Below are 15687 nucleotides of genomic sequence, written 5' to 3'. Positions count from 1 at the left end.
GAGAGATAGGAGAGAGAAAGGAAGGGAGAGAGTGAGAGAGAGAGAGAAGAAGGGATGGAAAAGGGGATGCGAAAGCGGGGAGAAAATAGCGCCTAGAAAGGACGGTGCAATTAAACATTTTGTTCCTGTTCAACCGGTACAACCACGACCACTTGATCCATATCCTAAAGTATAACGTTCGCTGCACTTTCCCTCTCCGACTTTTCGCGATTCCCTGGCTACAATTTATCATTGCAAAATGACGACTCCAGGGGTCGACGAACGTTTGGAATGGATAATGTTATCCGCTTCGTGGCTTTTCACGGATATCCGTGGGAATCTTTGAATACACTCGCGCCTTTTCATCCGCAGAAACACTGCACAAGTGTGTGTGGACTAATTGGGCGGGAACGCTCGCTTCTCCGCCAGTCCAAGAATCCTACAAAAGCCATTGATCCTTTTCTTCCTTTCGGTTCTTTTCTTTCAACACGGCGTTGCTTTTCGACATTGCCGAGATCCAAACACCGAGTCGCGAATCTAGGGAACTTTCATTTCGAAATGGAAATTTTCGTGCAGAGAATCGAAGGTTGCAGGCGATTCGAGCCTCGCCGACTAGGTCTCAATTATCGCGTAATTTTAAGGTCCATGGGTAAACCGAACGCGTAAGGTATTAATTAAAGGTGAAAACGATCGGTTGATCGTTAGCAAACCCGAAATGAAATTCGAGTTCTGGTTTTCACGGCGGTTTCCGAACCGGTGAGGAAGAAATCCGTCTTGGAAATAGTTTGGAAATGTCGGAAATACTTTCGAGTTGCCTGCCTAACGACGATATTGCATTTCAACCTTGAGGTAGGTTGAAACGGCGAAATTAGAGTGGTGCCGAGCATTAAGGCGCCTTCTGCTCGACCTCCTCGTCATCTCGAGCATCCGCAATCGCTGATAACTGTAATGGGGATCCTTGACTTGACCGAAGAATTCAAAAGAAGAGATTTCTCCAGAACTGATATCGATTCTGACCCGACGGAAATGTATCGAGTTCACGACCCCGTTACTTCCACCCCTTCTTTCATGCATATTTCACCAAAATTCCAAACTCTTTTAAAATCAATACGGAAAGTTGTAGAAAACATTGCTGAAAATTCCAACCTGCCTTTCGTATTTCTTGCATCTCCTTACTCAATAATTTAACGACTAATAACATCAATGAACGGACCAGTTACGAGCCATAGATTATACAGCTTTAGTTTGACCAAATTCATTAGTCAAATGGATTAATCAACTTATTTATAGTCGAAGCGGTTTCCAGTAATTTCGGTAAATCAACAAAAACCAGCTAAAGTTTTATTTTACGACATGAATCTTTAATATCTCTTTTCATCTTCCGATAAATGCAATTTAAATATTGTAGCTGTCGGTCCATTAATTTCTAAAATTTGCCGAAGAATTTATCAGCGCCGATAACTTGCGACTTATAAAATTCCATTAATAACATTCGTTAAAATACGCGAGAGTCAGAGATTCTAGAAATTTCGTTTATTTTCTATCTGCACAAAGGAATACAAAAGGAGCGAAGAAATATCTCACGGCAAGATAACTTTCTATGCATTCCGCTGATATCTAAGATCATCCTCGCAATTAAAAACCATTAAGAACATCTCTCCGTAACTGTTCAAACCACAGTCTTGCAGAGTGTTACACACTAACCGAAGCTCGAACGTTATCCTGGTTGAACCGAAGAAAATGTATCCTCAGCCCGGAAGGACCAGAATTAAGCTAGCTTCACCAGCTGCCGTTTCTCAACGGAATCGCGTGGGTAAGAAATAAAACTGCTCAAAAGATAACCCACTTCTTCGGTGTGGTAATTGTCGTCCATAAAACCGGCTTTGTGCATCGCGTTCGCGAGATAAAAATTTTACAGATTTCGCGAACGCTGAAAGCGGTTCGAGGCCGGAGGCTTCAGGTATTAAGGAACAGCTGGAAAGCATCCGGAAACTGTAAAATCGTGTAACAAGCGGCGATAACGACGGCTGAACGAGCCAGTTTACGATTCCTCGCACGGAAGTCGCGGCGAGCCTCCCTTGTTCCAGGCTCGTTTCCGAACACCAGCCGACCGAAACTCAGGACTAGGAACGAAGGGGGAAAAAACGTAGACTAAAAAGACGAACGACGTTGCACGCAACGGGTGGATTTCACATTTGTAACATCGGTGAAACTTTTAGTCCTTTAAATACGAGTATATCTTCATAAATCATTTCTTTAGGTGCAAAAAATTACAAAAAAATTACGATATTTTTCGAGTAATTAACTGAAAGATTAATTGGCTATTTATGACTTTGAATATAACTTTTTATGAACAGATTGTAATCGACATTACAATAGGGATCGAGAGAAATACAGGCAACTACAGCCTAGAAATTTCAAAGGCCTTCTAGATGCTAGGTATGCATCGAAAATGATAACAAACGTCGTAATGATCGTAATAAATAAATGATCGTAATAAATACGAATACTTCATAATAAACAGGCGAACTTAGCTTATTAATTAACAGAGTATTTCTGGATCTGCAGATGGTTTGTAATCCCTATGCCGAGGATTAAAATCTAAATATCTCTCACCGACAGCGGCATTGTTTCACGAAATTTTCGTATCATCGTCGATGACAGCCGTATTAAAAAAATTAAACGTTACAGATATTCCAGGTAGATGTAGGAATCACGGTTGGTCGCAACGAGGCCGTACGTGTCCGCAGCTGTCGCAAACTCTGTATTCGTACGCGAATTCCAACGCGCGTATGGTAGGTGCACGAGCGGCCGCGTAGCTACGTGTGTAGCCGCATAACTAGTCTCGTTGTTGGAACACGACGAAGGCAATTTTTGCTATTCGCTGCTTGGCCGCAGATCGTCCAACCGAGATATAGTTAATGTTCGAGCACGAGCCGCCGTGTCTCTGAGTTCCGCGAATGTATTTGCACTCGCGATAACGACGATGAATGTCCGCGAGCCCGCGGTATTATTTAAATTTTTATCGTGTTCGTTCGTCGCCTGCTCAACGCAGACGAGCGCGCTTAAGAGTTGAATTTGAAGAACGCAAGATATATGGAATGCTAGGGGTCGTGATACTCGAGCAAACGAGGGATAGATACGTCGGACGTTCTATCGTTGATTCGTATCACTTGGAACGGAAGATTCTCATTGAGAACGATCTTATGATACGATCAGGATAATTGCTATTTTAGAGAGATGAAATCAACTTCTACCGTTCGAAAAGAAGGATATAAAGCCTTAAAAATTCCAGACAGTCCTTGAAATAGTTGCATATTATAGTTACAGTTTAGTATAGTTACGACATAGATATACACAGAGTTGCAAAAGTGTTTCTCGTGTAGTTTCAAATCGACATTCGCAACTTGGTATTTACGTAAATTCATATTTTTACGCAGATAGTTAAAAAACCTAGATAAAAATTGTTTAACATACGAAATATTACAGCAAGTACCACACTTTGGACGTTTTTTATTTTTCCATACTACCTGCAGTCTATGCATTTTTTGCGGCTCAAATTCCCCACGACTGCATAAAAATCTGCAATTTATGTATAACCAGAAACATAACCTTTGTAGAATTTCAGTGAAAAGTACAACGAAGAACATCCATCGCGGTAGACATTAATTAATAACGATCCCAAGTCCATCGGCATGAACGATCTTTCCAAAGATATTAATCGGCATATAGCGCACATCTTTTCAAACTCGAACACAATCGTTTAACGATAAATGAGTCCTAACGGATAACGCAAAGTGATCATTGGATATTTTGCATGGAATTTACCTAAAGAGCATTAACGTTCCCAAATTTCCGCGATCCTGGTAGTTGGATATCAATGGGGAAGTTCAAAAGATACACGAGCTCTGGTGTAACAGTGCACTGGAGTTAAAGAGCATAACTGACATCGTCTGGCTAGCTGTTATATCGGTCTTTTAAAAGTGGGCCAACCTGGTGCATCCGTCGTCGTTCACCCACCGCTTCTAAGAATACCACGCCACGGATACTCGAATTCCTCCGTGCTGAAATTTAATATTTCTCTTTTCGAGAGGGAGCACGGAAATGCCATTAAACGGGCCGCGAGCAGCCAGCGTCGCTCTCTCATCGAATCGAGTTTGCAAAGGCGTCCCCCGCCCCTCTGACTCGGCACACGCGTCCCGAATGCTGCCTGGAAGTTACTATTTCATGAAGTATGCATGTCTAGCCACATATGTGATTCCATATGTATCGCGCACCGTTCTACCAACTACGACACCTAAAAATATATTTGGACGAGCAGGGACCGCGTGCCAGTGGAAACACCACAGAGCAAGAAAACCTTCAATGTCTACCACAGCAAACGTGGCAAATAGCAGCGAGTTGCGAAGATTATAAAATATTAACGAGTGTAAAACGATGCGAACGCGTGCGTATATGGGAAAATTTCTGAGAGTGTGCCTGGAAAATAACGTAAGGAGAACGTTCCCAAGAGATTGGTAGATTTCTTTGGGATAATAGAGTCGAAGAATAGGAGGAAATCGGGAATCGAGTTGGTTCTATAAATACCAAATGACAGTTTGGTGGTACTGTACGGTCTACAGTCTACATCGTAGTGGCCTGCAGTGACAGCGTGTAACAGTAACATACTATCCATCAGAGTCGATGGAATTTGAAAATTTCACGCGCGTTAAAAGCGATACGTATCGATTTCGACGTCATCCTTTATCGGAAAATCGATCCTACGCGTCTTGCAACCGTTTATGGTATTAATCCGTTACACATGTAGTAGATCATTTATAAATCTCAATGACACTTGTATTCTAGTTCTTTGCTTCTTCTCACGCTTTGTTATTTTATTGTTATTATACCATTATTTACCATCATTACTTTGTCATTACACCATTACGTGAGCCATATCAGAACAGTACAATCATATTATTGTACCATTGTTTATGAAATAATTTCGTTTACTAATAAGAATACGTTCCCATTTTTTAGTTTCCATTTCTATCTTCCTTCAACGGGTTTATTTCAGGAAAAATATTCTTCCGATTTCGGTACGTTCTCGGAGTATTCTGTTTGAACGAAAAATCCATCGTTTGGCCGAGTATCGTAAAATAATACCACGATCTAAAGTAAAAAATCTCGGCGATATTCTAGGAATTCTTGGCGATATCTACCGACTGCAGAGTGTACTCGAGCGGCCGATACCCATTTACGACTTGAGTAACCAGCCATATTATGATGTTTGCTCGCTCTCGCGTTACGTATGTCACATGGCTGTCGCAGATCTCGTTTCCCAGGTGTGTACGCGCACGTGTATACGCACGTGAGACCGAGCACGATATAATAGCGACAATAGACGTCGCTTCTACTAAATATCCACCACTTATGATATCGTGCACGACTTTAATCGATACTTTAGTCGACACTATGTTTGGTGGAAAGATAAAAGGGTATCGACAAGCTCAAACGACGAATTCCAACGCGCGGACTATCGCCCCGGAAAGGCAATTACGTTCACGACTTCTAGTAAACCGTTAAATGTATTTTGATCTCATAGCCGTTGGCTAATGGTTTTAACCCAGTTCCGAACGCTTTCCCTCGGCTAACTTTCCTTCGGAAGAATTAACTTTCCCAGGGATAGTGTAGAGTATTTTCACGGGGACGACCCAAAGAAAGGGAATTATTTTGTCGACCCGATCTCCGGCTTTACAGCTGTTATACATCTTTGTAATTTCGTCTGTCCGGGGAAATCAATGGAAAAACGAGCGCTCTAAAGACTCGAGATGTAGTTGCAAGCTTCATCGAAAGCCTGGCAAAGTTCTATTTAAGTTTATCCTACGGAAGTATGATTTCTTTCCAACTTTTACCGAACGTTGCTCCATTATCAAACTCGTGCCGAGGAAGAAACGTTACAGCACCATTTGTATTCCTTCGTTTGTTCACGATATAAACTACAGTTTCTCGTTAGTACAGTCGTAGTTTGTCGATTCGTCGCGCTAAAAAGACACTCGTTCGTTAACGAGCCACGGTGATATGCGATTGTCGAAAGAACACAAACGTCGTACGTGTTCTATGTTGAAGAAACTTCAGCCAGTCCGATGGTTCTTGTTTCAACCCCTGCCGCGTAGTGTCCGCTTTCGTCCTTTGTACGGCTTCGTTCGTGCAGCAATGGAAACGAAGAACGCGTCGTTCTTCGCTACGCGATGTGTACTCTGTATCAATTACGTATCAACGTGATTCGCCGAATAGTCAGAAATTTCACGAAGCGCAAGAGATGCAACGATGATTCGGTTTCGCTCGAAATTTTATCGCTTTTTTCTCCCATTTATCGTCCATACGATTCTGCCCTGTTAGCATTTTCCAATTTCATAAATGCTTCGAAATACCTGTTTCGTCGATTGTAGCCGATATTTTAAACACGAGCCGCATATTTTTACGACACCGTGTGTCCCGATATAATTAACGAATTGAGGATTTCTCTAAAGTAAAAATGAATACCTCTGTCCAACCAGTGGTAAACAAACCTTGCGATACAAACTCGTATACAGGATGCATCATTTGTACCGTGTAAATCAAGTGTGATCAAGTGTCGTACACGATAAAACGGACACGTAAAGCGGCTATTCTAACGAGTGGCTTCTTTCGTTCGAGTGTACTCGACAGTCAATGGCGTTCATTCGCACCCATGGTTTTCAAAGCGATTTTTTGCATCGTCATTTATGCTTCCCGTCAAACTCTCGGTAGAAATCACTTTATATTTTCCGCGCCGATGGACTACGCTTCTCCACGCGGAGAATAATGCACGTTCCACGCCGAGTGTATCGAATTCAGGCCGGGTTTATTGAAGCGACGTCGCCGTAAAAACAGCCTCGTAGATCGAGCCGCTTTTTATGCATTCGCAAACTTTCGCCGACTACTTCGCGCTTCGACGGCCGTGATATTTTTCTATTGCGCTCGAGTTTCCCCCGGCTCCGATCGCAATAACGTGCAAGCACGAGGACGCGAGCAAACTACCCCTATTTTTAGGCATTAAACAACTCGCACGATCGCAGCCACGTATAGGAGTATCCCTACTTATATATTTCCAAGGTTCTTAGAGAAAAATCTGGGACACACTGTTCGTGATTCCGTTCGACAACTTGCCTATTCCCCGTATAAGACATACGTTTGTGTGTCTGTGTGTGTGTGCGTATGCGTATACGGATAATATTCACCTGACTTTATGACAGCTACTCGAGGATCGGAACGGTCTCCAGGGAAAATTCAAAATGTGTCCATTATCCTGGAAATTGTTGAATCGACGTCATCGTCATCCTAGGCGTAGTTCGTCTAAATTGATGTATAGAGACACGCCTCGTCCTCGTGTGAATAACATCACAGGCCATAATAGGAAAATCCATAACGAGAAGGATAGACGTCCTGAGAAGTGAGCATCGTTATGGAATAAAAATTGAAACTGTTATAAGCTCGGGATTTAAACAACCCCAGTTTAAACAACTATAGGGTTGAAGAAGCTCCCGTATTGCCCGTATTGCTCCCGTTATGCCTTGGTGGAAGGCATAAACTCTCTGCTTTTCCAACTGCTCGAAGTTCGAATGCCGTGAACTTGTCATTTTTCTTCCACTGCGAAGGAATTACTGTTTCTGAGGACTGATTGCTTTTTGGGAACTGACTATTACGACTTATTACGACTATATTACGACTATTTCGTCGACCGATTGTTCGAAGGATCACCTTTCGGCAATGGACTATTTTTGACAATTAATTTTTTAACGAAAGCGACACAAAGTGACCAGACTGAAGAAGATTACCCTTAAAACTAAGGGAACTACGGAAAATGTCAAGAAGAGACCAGATAGGAGAAAAGTGCGACTCAAATTGACACAGAAGAACGTACGTGTGTGAGTTAAGTAGCGGGTACGCCAGTCTAACGGCACTAATGTACATTTAATGTCTTAACTTTGAATGCGGTCGTGCTCTCCGCCGGAGATAACATCTTAAATATGTTTTTGCATTTACGTAGCGAACGGGTAACTCTCACCCCCCGACCTACAGTGGAAAAAACGCGGCCAAGCCGAGCGCACGGAGACCGCGAGAAAGAAAGTTTTCAACGCGAGGCGATGGCAACCGACGCTTCGAGTCAACGGAGCGGCCCGCCAAGCAAGGTACTTTTTCCAAAAAGGATTTCCACGTTTCCCTCCGCTCCTCGCCGCTATTTCTCTTTCCGTAGCACAAAGGCTACATCAGGAATCTACGATCTCACTGTCGACCAGGGGAATACCAGAAGTTTTTCCATTCGCTGGAACGACGGAAGAAAAGACGTAAGCACGGCCTCCTCTTATTTTCCTCGCACATGAAATTTCCTCTTTGTCCACTCTGCTCCCACTCTCCACCCCCCAATCACCTTTCTCTCAAATGAGAAGATCCTCGGTTAGATCGGATCGGATAGATGAAATTAAAAAGTGTTTTTATAGCGTCGGAAATGTTTAGTTTCAAAGGATAGCGGGTAATTGATGACTCGTATAAGCCACAAAGTATCGGCGGATCGCATTCTACGTTTCGCAGGTGAATCGACATGAAACGCGTATTGGAAAGGCAAACAGCGTGTATCCTCGAATTCCGGAATGCTTTATTCTGCCACATTCGTTTCCGATTCGACGTTCACTGACGACGTAGCCACACTTCGCTCTGTGGCTTTATATCCTCGTTCACACTTTCCTATTATATATGGCGAGATTTTCTGTTTGAACTGTTGGTCCGGCGAAATAAGTTCCCCCCGCGATGTACACGTCCCTTCGAACCGCATGAAGTAAACTCCATAGCTAAAAGTTCCAATCTCATTCGGAATTCGAGAAAACATACGAGACTAGATAAATAAATATGTGAGACTATAGTATGATCCGAAGCATGAATGGCAAGCAAATCTTTTTCGATCCTGGAATTATATGGTTATTTATTTATTCTATAATTTCCATTGCCAGAGACGTGAATCTTTTACGGTCTGATACCAAGGATTTTTTAGAATCGAGACTCTGATGCCACGAGTCTGACGCAAATCGCTTCGTACCCTTGCGAAACAAGCTACGATGCTGTGGAAAACAAAGTTGTTGCTTCATTAATTATGAAACTAGAAGCACGATACATTTACGAGTTAAAACGCGTGATTGAATTCACATTCTCAAAATCTTGCCTCGCGCACAGTTACGATTTTTAGTCGACCAATTATTATCTGGATGATCGCGAGGTCAGTAATACATTGTTTCGATCAACCTGCTACCTCGATGCTAAAAATTCTGCGACTTTGTAATGCACTCGCAGGACCATTGGGCTGCCTTTCACGCCACTCGATCAACGAAACCGTACGATTATATCCCAGTGTCTACGGGAAGCAATTTGCCAGGTGTTCGCGACAGAATCGATGGAAACCGACAATAACCACGCGATCCAGTTCGTCGGGCCGCGCCACCGGCCAATGAACCGACGACGATGCGCGTCGCGAGGATTCGAATTTGTCCGGGTTAGGCTCCGTCGGCGAGTTCGTTCGTATGCATAGCCGGCTATGCTGATTGGTTGGCACGCAAGTCGCTGGCACTCTAACCGACAAAGTCCGTGCAGTTGATGCACATAATTGCACCGGTTGCCTGGATACAAGGCTTCCAGCCCGTCGACGGATGTTGCATACGCGTTGTATTAATATGTATTTAAATTAGTGCCTCAAAGCGATCCCAAATTACGGCGCGTCACTCGGGTAGCTATCGATGCAGGCGTTGCTTCTTCGAACCTCCTTGGGCCGTCGACGCGTTCCTTGATCGACGTACTTTCTTACGATAGAAGTAGTTACACCGAGAAGAAATTGCACCGATGGAATATAGAAAATAACTTGTAACGGTTCGATTGGAAATCAATTTCGATTGCTCTTCTTTTTCGAATTCCACGAAATAGCTAACGACGTTGATCGTAATAACAAGAAACGATGAAAATGGAAACACGTCTAGCCGCCTTGTTTCACGAGACGGTCCAAAGCAAATGACGTAGCGAGCTGCACGGAGAAAATGACGATACAAAAGGCGGTAGTTGATCGTTACGCTGTAGTAAATTTCTTTTATCAGAGGAAGACTTGCAGAAAGGGATGCAACTACCATTTACCGTCAGCGAATGTCATGCTGCTTTTTAACGAGCCCGAACGTGATATAAATTGAAACGAATAACGTTTTAAATGATGTTTCGGAAATATATACGAGATTACAAATATGATTACAGGAAAGATACTAGGAATAACAGTCGTAGATTCTGAAATATTTTTCAACGGATTCTTACGATGTATAAAAGCATTGTACTTTTCGCATAAATGTTGGTGCAAATAGGCACGAATAAATTTTTAACCTGGAACAGATCAGACAAACTTCAAACATTTTCCACGTTATCCAAAGCAAACTCAGCTACCGAGTCAAATTGTCGATAGACAAAGCCCCGCACCGATTCGATCGAAAAATAGCATTTTTTGCCCTCCTCTTTTAGCCGAATGGCAAACCCTAGCAGTAAAAAAATTAAAAACACCGCAGTGAATCACGAGAAATGGTGCTGTATGTAATTTTAAAGGATTTCCGATAAAGCCTGAAAGTTTCAATATAAACATACCGAAAAATACTGACGTGAAAATATAAATTTCCGAGAAGGAGGAAAGCTTGGAAACGTTCGGATTAAACTTAATACTACGAACCTATCCTAACTTTACAAACAAACAGAGACGAGAAATATCGTAGAATTCGTGACAAGATAGCCACTAGACGTGTCACGTCGTTTAAAACTTCGAAAGTAGCTATCGAAGCAACCCAACAATTTACCTCACGATGCTTTAATATATCTTGTTCAACGGGATGATGCCGAAGAGAAGCGAACCACCTTCTTATTTAGCGATAATTACGAGTTCCTAAGCCTTGGTTGGCTGTCTTCGTGATCTTAAGACCCCTTACCTCCCTTCCATCCGCTTTTGCCCCATTGAACGAGGAGCCTCGATGGCAGGGAGAGAGATTGCACGTTGAATGGAAAATTGATTAACCTTACCAACACTAATGGACAATACGTTTTATCAGCATTTACCGATAACTTCTACTTCTTCGCCGAGTTACTTACACAGCAATTTCTATCGCGCGCGTATCCGCGGTTACAATTTGGTAACGCGTAACTTTCATACTCGAAACTAAATTTATACCATTAATAGAAATTATTCAACATAATCGGTCATTCTTTTCGTCGACGAGAGCTCTGTTAACTGGAACAACTAAATGATTCACAAAGAGCATCGATTCCCTAGTCGACGAATGTCCGTCAAACAGACAAACCTCCATCGTGTCGTTTCAGTGATTCTTTTTACGAGAAACGTGCATTATATATAGTTTTTCTCCAACTATTTTTCGCATAAGCCGCATAAAACGTGCTTTAACGAATATCGTCACCGAGTAGTGGCGGAGTGCAATGAAAGTGTCGTTTTTCAAGGGGTAGCTAACACGTGTACGCTGCTACTGTTGGATACATTGCGTCGATTTAAGTACCTAATTGTGAGCAGCGTTGTAACGCCACCGCTATGCTTTTACGCGTTTCAATAAAAGACGAAAAATCAAAAGAAAAAAAAACAACAATGGACGGTGAATTAAGAAAAAAAATAGAATCCATCGCTCGGAACAAAGAAATTCCTGATGAAAAAATGTGTAATTTTTTATGCGTACTAACCCACGAAACTTTAGTATTTTTCTAACGATGGATTTGTTAGATATTTTCGCATTTAATAAATTGGCTAAATATAGTTAAATTAAAATGAACGATAAGAGAAATTCGTTGTTTCACGACGAATATCGAAGGGTAAGGTCTGCGTGCAGCAATTAGGAGCGTACATACATTTGCCGTATTATATAACGCGGCACGTGTGCTAGAAACGGCGCCTAAGAACCAAAAATGAATGTTCTCGATGAAACTACCATCGTTATCGAGGCAGTCACGAAAACTTGGCCAACACAAACTTTTGTAAACTACAAATTGGAATTTATCGAATTATCTTCCGCCGATGCAACTAAGATCTGCTAGACGTTTTTACCAATGCAAAAGTAACGGATCGTACGAATTGTCGAATTTTTCCCGCATTTCCAAGACGTCCGTTTAAATGGCTCGCGAGCACCGTTCAGCTATCGCAGCTAAATTCCAAGGAAGCCTGCGGCGCGAATCTAATCGAAATATAATACTAATTTACTTGATATAAACCGACATTATTTTAGCCGGCGTAATTATTTACACGAGCATTCGTAGTTGCTACACGTTTCCTTTATAATTACACGAATTCCATTAGCGCCGGCTGCTATAGATCTAACGCGCGTTACGCGAATCACTTTTCTTCGCCGCGATCCTTGAAATTACAATAGATTTCTGCGCGACCGGCCGAATTAAAACGTGAATTACGCTCGCCATTTTTTCAAACCAATTGTTTCGTAAATTTCGCGCGAACGAGCAACTAAAGCTCGTACGAGAAATACCAGTAGCATTGACTTTATACGAAAGAACGTTTTGGTTACCTTGGCACATGATGGTGATGATGTGAAGTATACTGATGGTCAGATACGGTCTTCTTCTCTGATTGTCCGCCATTTTATCGCCGTTGCACGTCTTGCACCTCGAAGCTTATCTGCGAACAAAGATTACGCGAATATATGTACTCAACGTCGCGATATATCACGGACTCTGGAGCATTTACTATTCTAAGAATTCTAAGGCTATGGAGGATGAAGGAAAGCTGAACAAACGATCGATCGATACGCGCCGTTATGAAAAGGATCGGAGGTAATTAATAAATAAGCCCAGGTCTATCATCGAGGGTGCGATATCAAGGTACGCAGCAAGCATGACAGGAATATGTAAATACGCATCCATCTAGTCTAGGATGCACATCCAAATGCATATGCACCGTGTATCGTTGATTCGTCGATACGTCGGAAATCCACGAGGCCGTGAAATCATTAACGCATGGCTAAGTCAGTGTAATAGAGGGATGCTGTAATTAACGAACACCTAATGTTAATCAGGTTTATTGGGCTGTAATATATGTACACCCACTCGACAAGATAGAGACTGTATTCGCGTGCAGCGAACGTCTACGGGATACGGTACAGAAATCAGTCTCTGATATGGCTCGATGAACGAGATGAAAAGGGGGGAAAAAAGGAAGAGTTACAAGAGAGCAGATCCGTGGACTTTTCTCCAGGGGAGAGGAAAGAATTGAAAGAAACGCGATTCCGAGTGTGATTCGAACTGCAGCATCGTGGAAAGAACGAACGTAGAGAACGATGGCGAGATTTTTTATAGTTTTATTTAATAACGAATCACGAAACGGTTAATGGGTTAAACAAGTTGTGTCGGTACGAGCACGCGGTTAATCTACAAATAAATTTAGATTTAAATTCGATTAATTAACAAAAATATGATATCAACGAGTTTCTTAATTCAATTCCGCGATGCAGTTTTTTTGCTGACGCGAATACACGACTTACGCTGATACGAAACGCTCTCTCGTGACCCGAGAGACCGATATTTCCAGCTAATGATTAAAGTAACACGAATATCGGCTGAATTTATTTTATCGTTCATTCTAAGGTCTCGCGTATTTATATATTTTATTTATATATTGCGTTAATTATTTGCTTGTTATATACGATTTCTCATTGTGCTATCCCGATCCGAAAAACAATTGGATACGTACACGAAGAAAAGAGAGAGAGAGAAAAACAAAGATAGAAAGAGAGAGAGAGAGAGGGAAGGATGCAGAGACAGAAGGAAAAGGAGAAATAAAGTATTAAAATGACACGTATTGCGTTTAAAATTCTGGCGATTTTACCGGTAGACAGCAGCTTTAATCGCGCTGCAGGGAAAGTTGGAAAAGTGCAGCTTCAGCGTATTCGCGACAAAAACGTTTTACTCGTTCGTAATCTGTAGGCGTGAAATCGATTCACAGATCTCGTAGTTCGCCGGCGAAAAATATTTTACCAAGAAGCATATCGCGATAATAAAAGAACTCTCGTCTCTGAAGAACGGTTCTCCTTTTTTCTTTGGTCGCATCTTTCTCTCTTGTTTCGGCGTATCGTTCTTCGTATCAACGTTTATATATAATTCTCGATTAATGTTTTCCACGGCGTATAATCATGATACGATTCTATTTGCGCGAAACGACATCACGGACGAATAATCTCGATCGTTTAACGTTTGCAGAAGTCTCGCTGCGATCCGCGCGCGAAGATTAAACTTGATTTACAAATTTCATATTTCACGAAGTAACATTGTCACGGTGATTTTTTCTAGTCGGTGCGCTGAAAGCATGCAGGCGCGGGCCACTCGAACGTTAAGAGCCGTAACCGTGTAACTTGATTCGTTGCGTTATTACAAGTTTTACGAGTTAATTAACGGAGATTTTTAGAGTAATATCACACAGGCACTTTAGTAAAGCGGCTCTTGTTACTACATCACGCTTTTACACATCCACGGCGTTGAAATTACCGGGGGGTAACTCCCAGCTATCGCGCTCGACCCATAATTAGTAAACTCGGTTAACGACATGACGCCCGTTCACTGACGCTATCGTGGCCCGTTGCATTTTTCCTTTCTTTCCTTTTCCTCCTGTTTCGCAAACTCCTTTCCAACCAGCGACAGTCCCTCGTAAGTGTGAAACAGGAAGTTACTCGTAGCCGCCGGCATTATCCGTTAGCCTTTCGTTCGTTACGAATTCCCGGTTAATAAACGTCCGTGAAACTTTCTTGTCGCAAGCTAACGAGTTTAAACAGTCTCCTACAAACCCGATGCTCGTCGTCTCGATCTATCAGGATATCGTAACACCTGCCGATCGAGAATTTATAACGCGAAATCCGCCATACTAATTCATCGCCTAAAGCCTTCGATACGTAATCGAAACGGACGAAATTCGTCAACATCGTCAAATTTCGCGTCTAAAATATTCCACCGCGTCTTCTTCGCGTTACCGATTATCAATTTTAGTTGTTACAAACAACCCTGCGCACCAAGATAAGTATCAGGAATATTCATATTCGTAGAATACTCTCGAAAACTAAATCGCGTAAAGAACACATATACTACGCATGTACCGGACAGATCGGAGCAATCAGAAAATTGTCCAATCCTATTTTTCCCACACTCTAACGAGTGTTATATCGTTTTTACGAGAATGTTTACCGATAATACGCCAAAACAGCCGTACTTTTTAATGGCACCGATTGTTTAATCCAATTGGACAAACGGCCGTTAGGTCGAACTCGCAGCGAGCGCCGATACGTCGGCTCGCATCGGTCTGCAACGAGCTTCTGCCGCTGCTGCTGCCCGTCCAGATTTACGACGCGATTTACAAATTGGCGGTTATTGTGCCCCGCGCGGAAATCAAACTGTCCTGTAAATCAAAACGTCTGCCAGCGTTCATTAAACGTCAGGCAAATCCCGGAAATCGGTCGTCGCAACTCGACCCACCGTGGCCTGTCCACCTCCTCCACCTACGTCATTGCACCCTCTCTTTCTCGACCCACTGCGTTTCCGTTTCCGCCGGTAGTCTCCGCGCGCCGATACACGCACCACGCCAGACCATAACCAGGCCAGAGCCAGACATTAGCGTGTGTCCTGAATTCACCGTGCATTCGT

General features: G+C 42.6%; 1 protein-coding gene across 7 annotated transcripts in view; it reads right to left on the bottom strand.

Moving 5' to 3' along the window:
- LOC105681212 (lachesin) overlaps window positions 1-15687 on the bottom strand; it is a 287913-nt gene that overhangs the window by 234411 nt on the left and 37815 nt on the right. For all 7 annotated transcript variants that reach the window (XM_033322606.1, XM_033322607.1, XM_033322609.1 and 4 more), the window contains one exon: window positions 12570-12679. In XM_033322606.1, coding sequence (XP_033178497.1) covers window positions 12570-12642 — 73 coding nt within the window. In that variant the 5' untranslated portion in view covers window positions 12643-12679. The remainder of the gene's footprint in view (window positions 1-12569; window positions 12680-15687) is intronic.

Source organism: Bombus impatiens, unplaced genomic scaffold (assembly GCF_000188095.3).
Source record: "Bombus impatiens unplaced genomic scaffold, BIMP_2.2 scf_0647, whole genome shotgun sequence".
In the NCBI taxonomy this organism is placed as follows: domain Eukaryota; kingdom Metazoa; phylum Arthropoda; class Insecta; order Hymenoptera; family Apidae; genus Bombus; species Bombus impatiens.
Note: the sequence above shows the minus strand (reverse complement) of the source record. Positions and strands in the feature narration are given on the sequence as shown.